The sequence below is a fragment of the Tachypleus tridentatus genome, chromosome 3 (assembly GCF_004210375.1).
Source record: "Tachypleus tridentatus isolate NWPU-2018 chromosome 3, ASM421037v1, whole genome shotgun sequence".
NCBI classification, from domain to species: domain Eukaryota; kingdom Metazoa; phylum Arthropoda; class Merostomata; order Xiphosura; family Limulidae; genus Tachypleus; species Tachypleus tridentatus.
Window position 1 is genome coordinate 63,524,363 of NC_134827.1, and position 20,419 is coordinate 63,544,781.

A 20,419-nucleotide genomic window follows, 5' to 3' on the forward strand; every position below is an offset into this window, starting at 1 on the left:
CGAGGCCGTAGTGCTGTCCGTCATATTTCAGCCTCACGCAAACAAACCTCTACGTCCGCCCGTCTCTCCTATTCGATGTAACGATCCCAGCCGCTTGTTTCCTCTCTCCCCTTCAAATTGGACGTGTCTAGTTGCCATGGGTAACGTCCAATAAGAACACACCCCAGGTGATGGCTGCAGGCAATGACTGCCACCATTGGAAGGAAGCTATCAGGTTGATGACAAGTCCACAAGGGGCTTTGTGATACCGTTCTAGAATGATGTCTTGTTGAAAGAGAATAGCTTTCCTATATTCACCAGAAAGATCACGGGAATTGTCATTTATCCGCTGGATTTGTTAAAGCAGAGAGTTCCTCTTATGTAAATATCACTCCCAAGTGGTAGCTACGGTTTTACTGAAGTGTGTTTGTCACGACTTTCTTTGGTTCCAACTCAGTTTCATCCATGACAACTTCCAGAGCGGGTGAACCCTCAACCGAATCGAGCAATTATATCCATGCAGAGACAACAGGAGTCGTTACGCGAAACACTTAGCTTTTATTTTAAAGAGACTACAAACAAACAGAACGAAATAACTTAAGTGTTGCTGAAGTTACGCCAGAGTTAAAAACACCAGTTCTGATATTGTTCATAAGGATTTGTCCAAATACAAACAACCTCTTCCAGCTAAAGAGTAATCATCAAACGAACATATATCATTCTTATAACCTACAAATAACCGATAAGGTATTAAACGAGAATTATCTCACAGGTGGTTGTCTTATCTGAATTGTTTCCTCATTCTGGTGTTCGAATACCCCTGGGAAGGTAGAAGTGTGTGTCACCTGCTTAGCTGCCTGTGGCTACGAAAGTGATAAGTGAACGTTTATCTGTCACCGTTCGGAAACTGTGGCGTTTTCTGATTGTCGAAAGGAGATCTGGACCCTGTCGCGCGTGTGTCACTTATACTCTCGTAAGCAAAACTCAAGCCTTGAAGAGCACCGCTTCACGAGCGGAACAAATCCTCAGGACTTTAGAGACGCGTCTCCACAAAGCCAAGAAAGGCGTGAATTAATCCCAGTTGCCAATCTTCTCATTTCGAATTATTCGCAGCAACAATGGCCCAGATGTTTGACCAGTACCTGTTCAAGGTAAGCGAAATTTCTCAGAAAATGAGTGTTACACAAATTACCCGTATGTTGTCATAGATTGTGCGTGTTGGCTAACCAGAAACTAATCACTCGCTTACGAGATTATTTGTTACGTAGGAGATTAACATAAGAAAAAATATGTTGACGTAGTTTTGTTTATGCTTCACGTAAGCCTAATGTTGATATCATTACCCTATTTGTTGTTGCTCTTGTTTGTCTCAGTGAGCAGTCAAGAGGAGAACTGATGAGCTTATCTCGTTTTCAAAGAATCAGTTAGGCGAACATTGGTGTAAGTTGAAGTAATTTCTCACCCATTCTAGTGGTAAGTTTTAAATAGTTAATACCAAGACAACCCGCTCGATTTTACTGTGATTCAATCACATAACCTGATTTATGTTGCATTTAGTATTCCAGATCTAAATGTTTCTTGAGCGTGAGTAAATATTTGTGGAAACATGTCTCACGCTATGATACTTCCTGCAGTTTCCCTCTGTGAAGTTTCTAACGAAGTTTTATCTTTCTATTCAATGGGTCTTCTCCATTCAAGTTCATTCTACCATTCGTAACTTTTAACAAAAGTTCGTCTTTCTATCCACTAATTGTTTTGGCACTGATTATCTTTGTGTTATGTCATATTTATATCACTGTAAACATCGTGTGAAACAACACGTTTCTATTCATCTGTAAATTCAAATATCTGTAGTATCATCTGGTTATCTCAAGTATATCCAGATATAGAGGTTTGTCACACGATACACGTGTACTATGAGCTAAAGTTAAATCAAAAGCGATGGATCAATTCCAAGTACTAGTACCACTGAAACGTGTTGAAAACGTGTAAGGTTGGAACTGTGTGCTGTATTTTGTACACTGATTGAATAATGTAAGTCTACGTTCTTACAATACGGGGTTCGATCCATCACGATATAATAACAAATTTTCTTTTTTTCAACTCGCCTGATGGCGGAGAGTGTTATTTCAATTCCTCTGCGTATGTGTGTCCTCGTGATTTGATCAGTTTTTCCTGCGAAGGTTAAGAGCCTTCCAACACCAGTTAATTGAGTTTTGGTGTACGTAGCCCAGTGGTCAAGGCCACACTAAAGGTCAACTACAGTCGCTATAATGGAAGCCAAACCTTTATTTTCAAAATCCATTAAAACTTTACAGTAAATTGAGATAGAAAAGGGATATTGGAGCCTATACTTATATTTGTGAGGACAACGTGCAGTTGGATGTACGTTCTGATTGGTTAAAACAGAAATAAAAAACACTATCTGAACGTCTTCCTAGTTACAATTAAATGTACATCCATGTTGCATATTTGGAATCTGAAAGTTTTCGTTTATGATGTGCATTTGTCTGGGGAGAAATTCATAGTCTTATGGAAGTGGTAAAAACTTGAAACAATTCACTTTCTCCAAACTTTAAAGACACAAAATCTATTGGAATCTAATTTGAACAACAATTAAGATATGGTATTCAACTCCAAACACATTTACTCTAAATTAGCAAAAAAAAACAAAAAAACATATACAAACGTAAGTACGCGATCTCATATAGGTTGTCCCCCGCTGGTACAGCGGTAGGTCTACGGATTTACAACGCTACAATCAGGGGTTCGATTCTCCTCGATGGAATCAGAAGATAGCACAATGTGGCTTTGCTATAAGAAAATACACACGAACGACCCGGCATGGCCAGATGGTTAAGGCACTCGACTCGTAATCCGAGGGTCGTGGGTTCGAATCCCCGTCACACTAAACATGCTGCAAAGCCGTGGGAGCGTTATAATGTGCGCTCAATCCCATTATTCGTTGGTAAAAGAATAGTTCAAGAGTTGGCGGTGGGTGGTGATGACCAGTTGCCTTCCCTCTGGTCTTACACAGCTAAATTAGGGACGGCTAGCGCAGATAGCCCTCGAGTAGTTTTGCGAGAAACAAACAAACAAACAAGCGGGAAGTCCATGATGTAACGCCCTCTAGTGACACAGCGATATGTCTTCGAACTCACACCGCTTCCGTGATATCCGTGTTGAGCAGAGCACAAATGGTCCATTGTGTAACTTTGTGCTTAATTCCAACCAAATTCAAACCAAACCAAACCCCACACTCGTATCGGTTGACTAGAAAGCCCCCTTCTTATAACGGTAAAATTCGGGTTTCCGTGCCCACGGTGAGCATAGAAGACCTCGTCATGTACTTAACACCAATAAACACAAACAAGTTAGGCTCAGGGTAATAAATGTACTTTCAAATTCCTACTTTAAAAATCGGATCTCTGACAATCTTGTCTGAATCTCTAAACTTGCAGAAAATACGAATTTCTCTTACATTCACTAAAACTCTGTTATTTGTTAAAAAAAAAAAGTTCTACCTTTATAACTGATTCCATCTCTAATCCAGAAAAACCTATCTTCTAAATCACTGCACGATACAAACGTGGTCTTAGGGCCAAGATTCCGGGTCGCGATACCCGTGGTGGGCAGAGCACAGAAAGCCCTTTGTGGAGCTTTGAACGTAATTACAAACAAAATAATCAGGGCGAACAATTAAACAAACTTAAAATAATAGTATTATTAAACTTATTTACAAACAAAATACTCAGGGCGAACAATTAAACAAACTTAAAATAATAGTATTATTAAACTTATTTACATACAAAATACTCAGGGCGAACAATTAAACAAACTTAAAATAATAGTATTATTAAACTTATTTACAAACAAAATACTCAGGGCGAACAATTAAACAAACTTAAAATAATAGTATTATTAAACTTATTTACAAACAAAATACTCAGGGCGAACAATTAAACAAACTTAAAATAATAGTATTATTAAACTTATTTACATACAAAATACTCAGGGCGAACAATTAAACAAACTTAAAATAATAGTATTATTAAACTTATTTACAAACAAAATACTCAGGGCGAACAATTAAACAAACTTAAAATAATAGTATTATTAAACTTATTTACATACAAAATACTCAGGGCGAACAATTAAACAAACTTAAAATAATAGTATTATTAAACTTATTTACAAACAAAATACTCAGGGCGAACAATTAAACAAACTTAAAATAATAGTATTATTAAACTTATTTACATACAAAATACTCAGGGCGAACAATTAAACAAACTTAAAATAATAGTATTATTAAACTTATTTACAAACAAAATACTCAGGGCGAACAATTAAACAAACTTAAAATAATAGTATTATTAAACTTATTTACAAACAAAATACTCAGGGCGAACAATTAAACAAACTTAAAATAATAGTATTATTAAACTTATTTACATACAAAATACTCAGGGCGAACAATTAAACAAACTTAAAATAATAGTATTATTAAACTTATTTACAAACAAAATACTCAGGGCGAACAATTAAACAAACTTAAAATAATAGTATTATTAAACTTATTTACATACAAAATACTCAGGGCGAACAATTAAACAAACTTAAAATAATAGTATTATTAAACTTATTTACAAACAAAATACTCAGGGCGAACAATTAAACAAACTTAAAATAATAGTATTATTAAACTTATTTACATACAAAATACTCAGGGCGAACAATTAAACAAACTTAAAATAATAGTATTATTAAACTTATTTACAAACAAAATACTCAGGGCGAACAATTAAACAAACTTAAAATAATAGTATTATTAAACTTATTTACATACAAAATACTCAGGGCGAACAATTAAACAAACTTAAAATAATAGTATTATTAAACTTATTTACAAACAAAATACTCAGGGCGAACAATTAAACAAACTTAAAATAATAGTATTATTAAACTTATTTACATACAAAATACTCAGGGCGAACAATTAAACAAACTTAAAATAACAGTATTATTAAACTTATTTTTCTAAAACATAAAGAAATTCCATAGTCATTAAACATAATAGCTCTTCATCCGTCAGAAGATGTTTTGGTGTTATTATTAATTATTAATTTTGGTGTTATTATTAATTATTATTAATTATTATCTATGATGATGGGATATACAAGTACTTTGTGGTACCCGTTCATCATTCCTACAGCTTCATCATATCCTGGATCGTGATATCTAAAATGTTATTCTGATCTGAAACAAACACAAACAGTTCCTTTCTCTTCCTGAGTCTATAGTTTCCATAGTGAGAACTCAGGTCAGTTTGGTGGGGGTCACTTCTAGGTTTCAGTTTCCTTTTTTTTTTTTGATGATGCATCGTTTAAATACTCATTTCTTCATTCGCGCCTTTTCATACATACAGAAATGTTATTTTCTCTGAATGTTATTTTTTTTTACCCTCAGCCAGTCACGATGAACAACGTCTACAATGACACAGCAATCTCTTAAAATACGATCCAACCAATTGCTGTTGGTTCTTTCAGTCTTTGAATTTGGGCAATCACAAAATTGAACTTTCTTTTCTGATTCGATACAGTATCTTATTATCACGCTGAACAGATAAGGCTACTGGTTCACTTTACAGATACAAGTGTGTATGTAAGCTCAGTGTCATGTCTTAAGGTTCTGTAACCCAACACAAACATTCACTTCGTCAAGTACTTCAAAGGTACTGAAATGTAATCTGTAGTGTTATGTCCTGCAGTTCTGTAACCCAACACAAACATTCACTTCCTCATGGACTTGAGAGGTATTGGAATGTAATCTGTAGTGTTATGTCCTTTAGTTCTGTAACCCAACACAAACATTCACTTCCTCATGGACTTGAGAGGTATTGGAATGTAATCTGTTGTGCTATGTCATGTAGTTCTGTAACCCAGCACAAACATTCACTTCCTCAGGCACTTGAGAGGTATTGGAATGTAATCTGTAGCGTTATGTCCTGTAGTTCTGTACCCCAGCACAAACATTCACTTCCTCATGCACTTGAGAGGTATTGGAATGTAGTCTGTTGTGCTATGTCATGTAGTTCTGTAACCCAACACAAACATTCACTTCTTCAAGTACTTCAAAGGTACTGAAATGTAATCTGTAGTGTTATGTCCTGTAGTTCTGTAACCCAACACAAACATTCACTTCCTCAGGCACTTGAGAGGTATTGGAATGTAATCTGTAGCGTTATGTCCTGTAGTTCTGTACCCCAGCACAAACATTCACTTCCTCATGCACTTGAGAGGTATTGGAATGTAATCTGTAGCATTATGTTAGTTCGTACTGTAACCCAACACAATCATTCACTTTTCCAGTGAAGCGTCATCAGTCGATCTATATTCTCTGGTTCTGTAACCCAATATACAATCATTCACTTCTCTAGAAGACTTGAAAAATTCTTACAAACTGAATGTTTAATGTTCAGTAAAGAAGGTAACTCTGTGTAGATACAAGTGGTAAGGGAAATGGCCGAGAGCTTGCGTATCATGTACTTTTGAGCTAAACTAGTATCGTTGTTTCTATGGGTCGTAGGATTACTTGGAAGTATTGCTTTCTATCTTGTAGTTGACATAATACAGCTCGCACTGCAGAGTCGATGACGTTTGTATCTTACATCAGTGGTTCTTCAGATTTTGAGTAAACTAACTAACATGTACTGAAAAATGGTTTCAACTGTCTATATTAAAAAGTGGCTTGTGTAGAGGAAGGCCTATATTAAAAAGTGGCTTGTGTAGAGGAAGGCCTATATTAAAAAGTGGCTTATGTAAAGGAATGCCTATATTAAAAAGTGGCTTGGGTAAAGGAAGGCCTATATTAAAAAGTGGCTTGTGTAAAGGAAGGCCTATATTAAAAAGTGGCTTGGGTAAAGGAAGGCCTATATTAAAAAGTGGCTTGTGTAAAGGAAGGCCTATATAAAGTGGCTTGTGGAGAGGAAGCCCTATTTTAAAAAGTGGCTTATGTAAAGAAAGGCCTATATTAAAAAGGTGCTTGTGTAAAGGAAGGCCTATATTAAAAAGTGGCTTATGTAAAGGAAGGCCTATATTAAAAAGTGGCTTATGTAAAGGAAGGCCTATATTAAAAAGTTGCTTGTGTAGAGGAAGGCCTATATTAAAAAGTTGCTTATGTAAAGGAAGGCCTATATTAACAAGTTGCTTGCGTAAAGGAAGGCCTATATTAAAAAGTGACTTGTGTAAAGGAAGGCCTATATTAAAAAGTGACATGTGTAGAGGAAGGCCTATATTAAAAGTGACTTGTGTAAAGGAAGGCCTATATTAAAAAGTTGCTTGTGTAAAGGAAGGCCTATATTAACAAGTTGCTTGCGTAAAGGAAGGCCTATATTAAAAAGTGACTTGTGTAAAGGAAGGCCTATATTAAAAAGTGACATGTGTAGAGGAAGGCCTATATTAAAAAGTGACTTGTGTAAAGGAAGGCCTATATTAAAAAGTTGCTTGTGTAAAGGAAGGCCTATATTAACAAGTTGCTTGTGTAAAGGAAGGCCTATATTAAAAAGTTGCTTGTATAAAGGAAGGCCTACATTAAAAAGTTGCTTGTGGAAAGGAAGGCCTACATTAAAAAGTTGCTTGTGTAAAGGAAGGCCTACATTAAAAAGTGACTTGTGTAGAGGAAGGCCTATATTAAAAAGTTGCTTGTGTAAAAAGAAGGCCTATATTAAAAAGTGACTTGTGTAAAGGAAGGCTTATATTAAAAAGTTGCTTGTGTAGAGGAAGGCCTATATTAAAAACTGGCTTGTGTAGAGGAAGGCCTATATTAAAAACTGGCTTGTGTAGAGGAAGGCCTATATTAAAAAGTTGCTTGTGTAAAAAGAAGGCCTATATTAAAAAGTGACTTGTGTAAAGGAAGGCTGATATTAAAAAGTTGCTTGTGTTGAGGAAGGCCTATATTAAAAATTTGCTTGTGTAAAGGAAGGCCTATATTAAAAAGTGACTTGTGTAAAGGAAGGCTTATATTAAAAAGTTGCTTGTGTAGAGGAAGGCCTATATTAAAAAGTGGCTTATGTAAAGGAATGCCTATATTAAAAAGTGACTTATGTAAAGGAAGGCCTATATTAAAAAGTGACTTGTGTAAAGGAAGGCCTATATTAAAAAGTGACTTGTGTAAAGGAAGGCCTATATTAAAAAGTTGCTTGTGTAAAGGAAGGCCTATATTAAAAAGTTGCTTGTGTAAAAAGAAGGCCTATATTAAAAAGTGACTTGTGTAAAGGAAGGCTTATATTAAAAAGTGACTTGTGTAGAGGAAGGCCTATATTAAAAAGTGGCTTGTGTAGAGGAAGGCCTATATTAAAAAGTTGCTTGTGTAAAAAGAAGGCCTATATTAAAAAGTGACTTGTGTAAAGGAAGGCTTATATTAAAAAGTTGCTTGTGTAGAGGAAGGCCTATATTAAAAAGTTGCTTGTGTAAAGGAAGGCCTATATTAAAAAGTGACTTGTGTAAAGGAAGGCTTATATTAAAAAGTTGCTTGTGTAGAGGAAGGCCTATATTAAAAAGTGGCTTATGTAAAGGAAGGCCTATATTAAAAAGTGACTTATGTAAAGGAAGGCCTATATTAAAAAGTGACTTGTGTAAAGGAAGGGTTATATTAAAAAGTGACTTGTGTAAAGGAAGGCCTATATTAAAAAATGACTTATGTAAAGGAAGGCCTATATTAAAAAGTGACTTGTGTAGAGGAAGGCCTACATTAAAAAGTAGCTTGTGTGAGGAAGGCCTATATTAAAAAGTGACCCTTATAATTTAATTCCCACACAAATCATGAAATCAGTTGGTTGCAATTTTACCTTTCCATGATAACATATTCTGTCCTGCTTCAATTCTTGTCAAGGAAACACAGCCCTTACCTTAATGCCAATGAACGTGTGAGATGTTAAATATGTGCCCAAACTTCTAAGCAGATTAATAACTTGTTCAAATTTAAATAGCTGGGAGGAAATGCCCACAGAATAACCAACTGCTTGATTCTAATAACTGTTGTGAACACATTTTTATTTATTTTTGTTTGTTTTAAATCTATAATGGGAATGTTATTTTTTGCAGAGGTTATATGTTTTCATCGAATGTATTAGTATTAATATTTACGCCCCCTATAGGCACAGTGGCATGTCTGCGGATTTTCAGTTCTGAAAATCAGGTTTCGATACGATATCCTTGGTGAGCAGAGCACAAATAGCCCATTATGTAGCTTTGTGTTTCATTCCAAATAACCATTCATCATCATTCAAATTCCTCATCAGCCCTTTCTGTAGCTTTACGTAAAAGAAGTATCTCACCCCCAGATGTGGTTTATGAAAAACGTATGACACATACTTCCTTTTGTAGTTTCACAATCGTCTTATTAGGCTCGAATCAACATTCTATTGTTTACTGATATAGTTTCGAATCAACATTCTATTGTTCACTGATATAGTTTCGAATCAGCATTCTATTGTTCACTGATATAGTTTCAAATCAGCATTCTATTGTTCACTGATATAGTTTCGAATCAGCATTCTATTGTTCACTGATATAGTTTCGAATCAACATTCTATTGTTCACTGATATAGTTTCGTATCAACATTCTATTGTTCACTGATATAGTTTCGAATCAGCATTCTATTGTTCACTGATATAGTTTCGAATCAACATTCTATTGTTCACTGATATAGTTTCGTATCAACATTCTATTGTTCACTGATATAGTTTCGAATCAGCATTCTATTGTTCACTGATATAGTTTCGAATCAGCATTCTATTGTTCACTGATATAGTTTCGAATCAGCATTCTATTGTTCACTGATATAGTTTCGATTCAACATTCTATTGTTCACTGACATAGTTTCGAATCAACATTCTATTGTTCACTGATATAGTTTCGAATCAACATTCTGTTGTTCACTGATATAGTTTCGAATCAACATTCTGTTGTTCACTGATATAGTTTCGAATCAACATTCTATTGTTCACTGATATAGTTTCGAATCAGCATTCTATTGTTCACTGATATAGTTTCGAATCAACATTCTATTGTTCACTGATATAGTTTTGAATCAACATTCTATTGTTCACTGATATAGTTTCGTATCAACATTCTATTGTTCACTGATATAGTTTCGAATCAGCATTCTATTGTTCACTGATATAGTTTTGAATCAACATTCTATTGTTCACTGATATAGTTTCGATTCAACATTCTATTGTTCACTGATATAGTTTCGAATCAACATTCTATTGTTCACTGATATAGTTTCGATTCAACATTCTATTGTTCACTGATATAGTTTCGAATCAGCATTCTATTGTTCACTGATATAGTTTCGAATCAACATTCTATTGTTCACTGATATAGTTTTGAATCAACATTCTATTGTTCACTGATATAGTTTCGTATCAACATTCTATTGTTCACTGATATAGTTTCGAATCAGCATTCAATTGTTCACTGACATCTCCACTGTTTACTGATGTTGTTTCAACCAAAGTTGAAATACAATGACGCCGTCTACAAAATATTTTTGCACAGTTATCTTCCTGTTCGTCTTTTGTTTTTGAATTTCGCGCAAAGCTACACGAGGGCTATCCGCGCTAGCCGTTCCTTATTTAGCAATTTAATACTAGCTGGTCATCATTACCCACCGCCGATTTTTTTGGCTACTCTTTTACCAGTGAATAGTGGGATTGACCATCATATTATAACGCCCCCACGGCTGAAAGGGCTAGTATGTTTGGTGTAATAGGGATCCAAGCCCACAACCCTCAGGCTCATAGAGAAGTAAAATAAACGTGTTCATAAAATATGAAATACAAACATTCAGAAGAAAAAAACATTATTTTAGGGAAAAATTCCATACTGTTCAAGATGAAAGGAAGTTATATTCACGTATAAACCAAACAATATCATTCACTATCAGGTTTAATGTTGAGTGCAAATCTAAACAATGTGCTATCAGCTCTATTTATTGTTTGTTTGTTTTGGAATTTCGCACAAAGCTACTCTAGGGCTATCTGTGCTAGCCGTCCCTAATTTAGTAGTGTAAGACTAGAGGGAAGGCAGCTAGTCATCACCACCCACCGCCAACTCTTGGGCTGCTCTTTTACCAACGCATATTTGAAAGTTGTAATTCGATTTTATGTGCAAAGCGCATTTCTTTGAAACCAACTAACCTATAAATGCTATTGTAACAATGAATTCTCTGGGTATTTCAATTGAACAAGGCGTATTCTATGTGCTTCTTTTCTAAATTTGGATACGGATATTGACACTTCATCCGGGCATACGTTTTAAACTGAAAATGGAAGATTAATATTAGTTGCTGGTTATTGTGGTCATTTATTAAAGCAGCTCAAGGAAGCGGGTTTTCTAATATACGTTTTTGCTTCACTTTGCCATTATTATATGTTAATATGTTTATAATCCAATATTTATGAAATTCCTTTGTAAGTTCTCCAGTGCCAAAGACGTCTGTCTCATAATGCGCTTTTAGACATGACCCTTGACCCTGCATGGCCAGGTGTTTAGAGCGCTCGGATCACAGACTAAGGGTCGCAAGTTAAAATACCCGTCTTACGAAACATGCTTGCCCCTCCAGCAGTGGGGGAGTTACAATGTGACGGTCAATCCCGTTATTCGTTGGTAAAAGAGTAGCCCAAGAGTTGGCCGTTGGTTGGTGCTAATTAGCTGCCTTTCCTGTAATCTTACACTGCTAAATTAAGGACGGCTGGCCCTCGAGTAGCTTTGTGCGAAATTCAAAAACAAACAAACTGATGTTCTTCAATTATTTCTCTCACAATATTTCTACACTTCTCGCTTGTAATGTTTGTTTGTTTGTTTTGGAATTTCGCACAAAGCTACTCGAGAGCTATCAGTGCTAGCCGTCCCTAATTTAGCAGTGTAAGACTAGAGGGAAGGCAGCTAGTCATCACCACCCACCGCCAACTCTTGGGCTACTCTTTTACCAACGAAAAGTGGGATTGACCATCACATTATAACGCCCCCACGGCTGGGAGGGCGAGCATGTTTGGCGCGACTCGGGCGCGAGCCCGCGACCCTCAGATTACGAAGTGCACGCCTTAACGCGCTAGGCCATGCCAGGCCCCGCTTGTAATGACTTTTATATACCTAGGTATTACATGAAATAAAGTATCATAATAAATGTTTTGGGTGTAATGTGTTCATGCATTGAAGTATTGTATAGTCTTGCATGTAATGCTTGAATGAAATGATTTAAAAACGCTCACGAATTATTCCTCAACCTAATATTTATGTTTCCATAGTTTTAAAAATATAACATTAATCTCAGGCATGTTATGTATTTCAACACTATCAAAACATATAAAAAGTCTGAAGTGTAATTAATTACGAGCATAGAAGAAAACTGGAAGTAGAGAAAATATATATTTCTCTTATTTCTTCCTTGTTTTTTTTTGTTACAAGTCGAAAGGTATCAAAGCATATTAACCCTATAAATACCAGCGGTTTTTATACAGATTACATCGGTGTTAAGAAACATTGGTTTTTTTCTTAAATATTTATGAATCAAACGCCTTGTGGATTCTCTGGTCTGTTGCTTACAAAGTCCGTAATAATGTGAATTTGTTTCTTTGCTTGTTTTTAATTTCGCGCATAGCTAGCTTCGCGAGGGCTATCTGCGCAAGCCGTCCCTAATTTACCAGTGTTAGACTAGAAGGAAAGCAGCTAGTCATCACCACCCACCGCTAATTCTTGGGCTACTCTTTTACCAACAAAAAATGGGATCGACCGTCACATAATAACGACCCCACGGCTGTAAGGACGAGCATGTTTTGTGTGATGGGGATTCGAACCTGCGACCCTCAGGTTACGGGTCGAACTCCTTAACCACCTGGCCATGCCGGGGCCTTATAAGTAAGCAAATGTTAAATTGCTTTCATTCGCATAGTTGTAAGTAGTGTCTACCGACGTAAAATTAATTCGGTAAATTAACGACAGGTGTTAAAATAACATTCGCAATTGCTTGTTCGCAATTGTTCGGTCCTTGCTTGTTTGTTATTCTTGTTTTTAGCCCAAAACTACACCATGAGCTGATGTCTGTTTACAGCGACGAATCGTATCCCTGATTTTAGCGTTATACGCCATCAAGCCTATTCCGCTGGTTAGAGAGGTTCCTTTATAGTATACGGAGTTTGTTCCTTCCTTTTTTAACAAATTAAATGTTGCTGTTTTTAACAGATGTTTGGGCTTCATTTTAACTCATGTCTGATTGTCAATTCACTCTTGACCGACTGTGGTCCAGTGGTTAGAGTTCCTGGATTGTGAATCCTAGGATTTACGATCCACTCACCTCCCGTCGCCTTTGAAATGAACCCTGCATTTCAGAGTCGTGAATACATCCAAAGGGAAAATAACATCTTTCTATTCTTCCAATAAAGTAATTGTTTCTGCTCTAACTTTCAGTGTAACAATGGCACGTGCAGTGTGTATGTAGTGTGACTCGAACGTATAGGCTTTTTTTTTAAATCACTTTGTAACTGTAATCAGATTTGATATGTTTGTTCAGCCCCCTGTAGGTGAAAAGTATAACAAATTCAGGTAATACAGGTAATTTAATGATTCTTTCTGAAGTGATGTCGTTTCTTAATCTGAACAGCTGGCGGAGGTCGCTGTAGACAGTCTACAAATCTGTTTACAATATTCAGGAACTTTATGTATAAAAGTGAATTGTTTTCAAGTTTGAATTTCAAACGGAGATTTTTAATACATTGGTGGAAGGAAATGTTTATAATATACTAACTGGCATTTCGTCGCTAGGAAAGTCAAACTGAAAGGAAATTGGATTTCGAAATTTTAATAACAATATTCACCAACTAAACGTTCACAAGGGGGCGTTCTTTCCAAGTTTACCAGACGACAGCTGCTGAATAAAGGTTCAGCAAACAGGCGAGTACTTCAAAAGATACGATTGTTAGATGACGTTCCACGCGTTGTTTCATGATAAACATATGGTTGTTTTATCATGCAGGTGGCCAGTTTACCACACATTCACAGGTGTAAAATACATTTTTATGGCCTCAGTGGCTTTATAAAGCTAGTATTACCAAATAAAATGTAGAAAAATGACACCTGTTGTGTTGTCCTACACTTTTGAAATACGAGATGAAAGCTACTGTCGGTTTATTTGCAATGTTGTAATATTTGTTGATTTATTAAAGCTAACTTAAGTGAATAGGGTGTTGTTAATATTAACATAGTGTACTTTTCCTCTCGCATGAATATAACACTTTTTGTACACTTTCTCTTCAGACAATTACTAAAGAACTCGCGGGCATATCTTAATTAAAGGTTAAAAATTAACCCAGTAATTAGTCTGTCTATTTATATACACTGTCCTTGAGTTCTTACTTATTTAGATTATAATGCACTGTTTCATTAGTTGGTTACTCTCCTTCCAAACGACATGTTCGGCCGTAAACCCAATAATACTTCACGATATTTGGCCACTTTATTTAATCTCTCCAGTAATTAATTATTCAATTATTACAGCGTACAATAACGTTTATCGTAGATCCTGTGTTAGATCTGCTGGTGTTTATGTATTTTATAATGAAAGAACTAGAAATGATTTGTGTGAGTGTTGACATGTCTAATCTCTCTAGTGATCGTTCGAAGCTGTGAATATAAAATATGAACTTGTATCAATAATTGTAAAAATATTTCTATGTATGTTAAAAACAAATTAAATAATAGTTCTACTACTGTGGTATTTCTAACAAACTAGAAAGCAGATTTTTTTCTTCTCATTTTGAAATGTTTGTTTTGTTTTTGTTTGTTTGTTTTTTGAATTTCGCACAAAGCTACTCGAGGGCTAACTGCGCTAGCCGTCCCTAATTTAGCAGTGTAAAACTAGAGGGAAAGCAGCTAGTCATCACCACCCACCGCCAACTCTTGGGCTACTCTTTTACCAACGAATAGTGGGATTGACCGTCACATTATAACGCCTCCACTGTAACTGTCCTTGCTGATTGGATGATAGTTCATTCGTCTTAGGAATGACGTATGTAACAATCAACACGACATATTGATAGTTCTGTATCAGGGGTGACCTGTTTCGATTCTGATTGTGCATTAGTTCTCTCTCACGAATGGGTGAGGGTAAAACGGCCACCCCTGTATATTATTAGGTACGCCACGATGCCATTTAGAAAGAAGTATATGTAACTATAGTTTACCTAACCCAGTGAACAAACAAAATAACATCACACAATACTCAAAACAAGATATCAATGTTTTTAGGGACAACTTTGGCCTAAGGTAAACATTTTGAATTATTTTATTTTAGGGCAATTTTCTGTTTCTTTGACAATAATGAGGAATCATAGAGAGTCAAGTATTCGTAGAGTTTTCTGATTTTTAAAATGTGTAATTGCATTAAGATAGATAGGATGAAACCTCCTCTCTGAGGGACCGTCTTATAATTCCTTCATATGTTTCGACCGCAATGTACGACATATCCTTACGTTCTTTTACCAATTGGAGGTTTTTCAACATATTAAAAATATTATTTGACAAGAAATAGCATTTAAAGTAAAACATGATTCATTTTAAAAATCCTTTTATTGTTCCTGACGTTCATTTTAACTGAGAAAAACCACATTCAAAGTTCAGGTCTTACCACACATACCCTTTCCTAGGTTGCAATGTTTGTTGGTTCTTTGGTAGTCTTTCAGTATGCGGGATTGTGTACGCCACATCTACTACTAATTAATTTCATGTCCTATATAAAAGATTACCGACACCACATTTGGTAGTCTTAACTGACCAGGTTATATCTTCTGTGTCACAATTGCTGTTGGTCATTTGTTTTTCTTTCTGTCTGAAGAATGTTTTGTTGTTTTTTTTGTTGCAAACCAACTAACTGTTTGGATACCTTGATTGTTACATAACCAGTGAAAGGTATTCATTATAAGTTACGTCAAAAGCACGCGAAGTTGCCGAGTCACGAGCGCATTACTTGATTTTACAAGAGCAGTCCGTGAGTGCTGACGTAGCTCCTCTATTGCTGTGTTTATGAGATATTTTATCCTAGAAAGAGTTATATTAAGCCAATGTTGAAGCTGCGTCGTGCACTTTAACAAAGGCATTTCTCTGCACTTTATATTGGAAAATGCTCTATTCTAAAACTGTCATGTCTTAAGCACACCAGTTGTCCCTGATTTTTTCTGTAATTCATCCAGTCCATGAGGACGATAGTGTCCTAGTGTCCACTGAATGACGGAAACCTTATCTTGATTAATCCCTGCTGCGTTGGTCCCATTTCAAAATGGGAATCTTTAGTAATGATGTGGCTTCACACTGCTACCTCATGCATGTAACGGGACTTGCTACTAGTCTTTGAGTCCCCCAGTGGCTCAGCGGTATGTCTGCGGACTTACAACGCTAAAAATCGGGTTTCGATACCCGTGGTTGGCAGAGCACAGATAGCCCATTGTGTAGCTTTGTGTTTAATTTTAAACAATCAGCCCCCCTGTGGCTCAGCGGTATGTCTGCGGACTTACAACGCTAAAAACCGGGTTTCGATACCCGTGGTGGGCAGAGTACAGATAGCCCATTGTGTAGCTTTGTGCTTAATTCAAAACAAATACTGGTCTTTGTATTTGTGGATTTTCAAGAATCTGCACTTTGCTTAACATGGCTGGTGGTCTCTTTACAGATGATTCTGGTACCCCAAATTAATTCATAATCCTTTGTTTCCAATTCCATTACATACAATTCTAAATCTCCAATCTGAACACATCTTCAAAATTTGATATTAAAAATATTTTACGATAAAATGGGCAGTTTCATATAATTCCCCAAATAAGTCAATTTTTTTTTAGTGGCATCACGTTATCTACCAAATGTCAAACAACTTTAAATCGTGGCTCTGCCGAATGCCTTTCGAACAAAGCTTTCTATTGACTATGGTTTTCAAGACTTGCTGACTTAGTGGCTACGACATAAATACGTGGACTAGTCAGAAAGTTAAAGCTTCTTACTTGAAGAATCGTAAGGAAACAAGACAAGATAAACATGAAACAGAACTGTGGTCTAGAACCAAAGAAGAAGACAATTCATCACGGCATCAATGACAATAACTTAATTTAATTTAATTTAAAGAAAGAAATTTGAGAAAGACTGAACGTACTTGTTCCTTATAAACAATATAACAGAAAACAGAAGGAAAACATAGACTTACACCTTCACGACAAGAAAAGTCAGGCAGCATTGATGATAAAATAAGACCTTCAGTCCAATATGATGGGGGCCGGCCCGACCAAGCGTGTTAAGGCGTTCGACTCGTAATCCGAAGGTCACGGGTTCGGATCCCGGTCGCACCAAACATGCTCGCCCTTTCAGCCGTGGGGGCGTTATAATGTGATGCTCAATCCCACTATTCGCTGGTAAAAGAGTAGCCCAAGAGTTGGCGGTGGGTGGTGATGACTAGCTGCCTTCCTTCTAGTCTTACACTGCTGAATTAGAGACGGCTAGCGCAGATAGCCCTCGAGTAGCTTTGCGCGAAATAAAAAAAAACATAATGTATGATGTCTGGACATGGAGAACCTGGTGTGTCTTATTATGTGCAAGTGATCACCACACATAAATATTTTATAGAGTCACATGTAGTCTTTTCACCGTCGTAACTAGGGTCATGTTCCAGATACTTTAGGTGCAGCAGTGGATATTATTCATCTCAATTTGTTGCAAACGTTTGAGCAACAAAATCTGAACTACTTAATCATTTGCGATGGGTATAAGACATCGAATAATAGAACGTGAAATCGAACCCAACTGCAGCAGAACTAGATAATGGAACACATTAATACGTTATTTAAAGAAAGCTAAGAATTATTACAAAATTCAAGAAAACCGATTGTTGACAAATATACTATTGCGCATGTCAAAGGATAATATGGGTGTTTGTTTATTTTAGAGTAAAACCACAATGGAGTATCTGCTGAGTCCATCGCAGGGAACAACATAGTCTGAAAATTGTTGTTTGAAATAAGGTTAAATCCTTATGAGAGACTTCTGTCACCGTACGAGTGTCCAGCACTGAGTTACCATTTTGTAAATACCCATGAAGTAGTTGTAGTTAACAAGAATACATGTCATCGCTGTCCTTGTGATGACAGGATAGAACACAAATGAAAATGATTCGGTGCTAACATTCCAAACTGGCTAACACAACTTTAAGAACCAATAGTTTAGAACACAACAACATCAGTTGTCTTCCTTATCGAACCTACTGATAAACATTATATTTCTCCGGATACCTGGATTAGATAAAACTGGTTCTTAGGTTTCTTTTTATTAGTATGTTTGTATGTTTCAGCAATACCAATCGTAGGGTGAGCATATATCTTATTCAATCTTACCACTCATCAGGATCTCTACCAGCCTACCCTTAAAATGAAATTATATTAGACACGATTAGAGTAAAGTTATCTATGAGACCTTGGGCGTGGTCAAATAAATCAAATGAAAGAACTTGACCTCCTGAGTGTAAAACTGTAATTAGATCTCAAATCGGTCAAGAAATGACGGAGCTATGGACTAAACATTTGTGCTTGAAAAAAAACAAAAAACTCAGAGCCGTTTTAGTAGCCGTTATGCCGCGGCTAAAAAAAAAAGGTATGTGCTCATTTATAAACAGTTTGTATTAAATATTTTTTAGCTTTAAAAATGTTTTAAAAGTGTGTGATTCATGTTCCAAACGACGGAACCTGTTTACAACTAACACAGGATAAACAACACCATTGTAATAATGGATCGGAAAATGAAAGGTTTCAGTTTAGCCTCATTGTTCGTTCTTAAGAATCGAACTGTTCTTGAAATTATCTGTTCTACGTTGTATGTAGTTTGGATTATCGCTGAAAGCTGATTAACAGAAAGCTTCAAACCTTCCAGCTTTATGAAGTACCTTGTATTCCAAGTGAGACAAAGAGCTAGCAAGTGGAACTTTGAATAATAATGATGTGATATGTTTTCATTTATTTATACCTCAAATTTGACTTTACCTTCACTGACTCTGATTACTTAAAGTATCATATTAACACTATTAACCTTGTCGATAAACGGCTTTCAAAGTGAAGGTAATTCATCTGTTTTCTTTCTATTGTGTTACTTCATGACTTCTGGTTAACAATAGAACAGAAGCAGACGATACGGGCCTAATTAAGAGTGTGCAAAACTATAGAAGAAATGTTTCTATTGACCAGATTTTAAATTTGTTTTGTGGATAAATGAAGTGGGCTTGTTTTTTCTCCTTAATATATGATTAACGTACCTAATATTATGAACTTTTTGTTTCTCCTAAATATATGATTAACGTACCTAGTATTACGGGCTTCTTTCTTCTCCTAAATATATGATTAACGTACCTAGTATTACGGGCTTCTTTCTTCTCCTAAATATATGATTAACGTACCTAGTATTACGGGCTTCTTTCTTCTCCTAAATAGATGATTAACGTACCTAATATTACGGACTTTTTCTTTCTCCTAAATATATGATTAACGTACCTAGTATTACGGGCTTCTTTCTTCTCCTAAATATATGATTAACGTACCTAGTATTACGGGCTTCTTTCTTCTCCTAAATATATGATTAACGTACCTAGTATTACGGGCTTCTTTCTTCTCCTAAATAGATGATTAACGTACCTAATGTTATGGACTTTTTGTTTCTCCTAAATAGATGATTAACGTACCTAATATTATGGACTTTTTGTTTCTCCTAAATAGATGATTAACGTACCTAATATTATGGACTTTTTGTTTCTCTTAAATATATGATTAACGTACCTAGTATTACGGGCTTCTTTCTTCTCCTAAATATATGATTAACGCACCTAATATTATGAATGAATTTTTATCCTAAATATATGGCTAACGTACCTAGTTGTTTTTGTTATACCAAAACACACATCGAGCAAGCTACCGTGTCCAACGAGAGGAATCGAATCCCTGATTTTATGGTTGTAAATCGAAAGACTAACTTACCGATGTCCCACCAGAGGCTTCACAGCTGGAAGCAAAATTATTTTCTGACCACATAAATGATGCATTAATTAGACTAAACAACTATTTTATGTTCAGCATCCACGTCATGGTAACATGGTGCAATTGTTAAAAAGTAATTTTTTTGTTGTCATATATATTTTGGGAATTTCTCGCGTGGGTTTTTTTTTAAATCACGTAGGTCTCGTGCACTAACCCCTTCTTCCTCCCTCAGCATAGTAATAATTGGGAACTTAAGTAAAGGAGTTTATAAAACATTATAAAGCTTATGAAAAATACGACTTTCAAACATCATTTTCCAACTTAAGGATGACTTAAACTTAATAAAATGTGCCTTTATATAATTTCTACTTCTCAGTAAT

At 35.8% G+C, this 20,419-nt stretch overlaps 1 protein-coding gene across 1 annotated transcript in view; it reads left to right on the forward strand.

Moving 5' to 3' along the window:
- Window positions 1-900: 900 nt before the first annotated feature.
- Window positions 901-20,419, forward strand: part of LOC143246984 (thymocyte selection-associated high mobility group box protein TOX-like) — a 230,149-nt gene continuing 210,630 nt past the window's right edge. Inside the window, exon 1 of the mRNA XM_076494264.1 lies at window positions 901-1,130. Within this exon, the coding sequence (XP_076350379.1) occupies window positions 1,098-1,130 (33 nt within the window). The 5' untranslated portion in view covers window positions 901-1,097. The remainder of the gene's footprint in view (window positions 1,131-20,419) is intronic.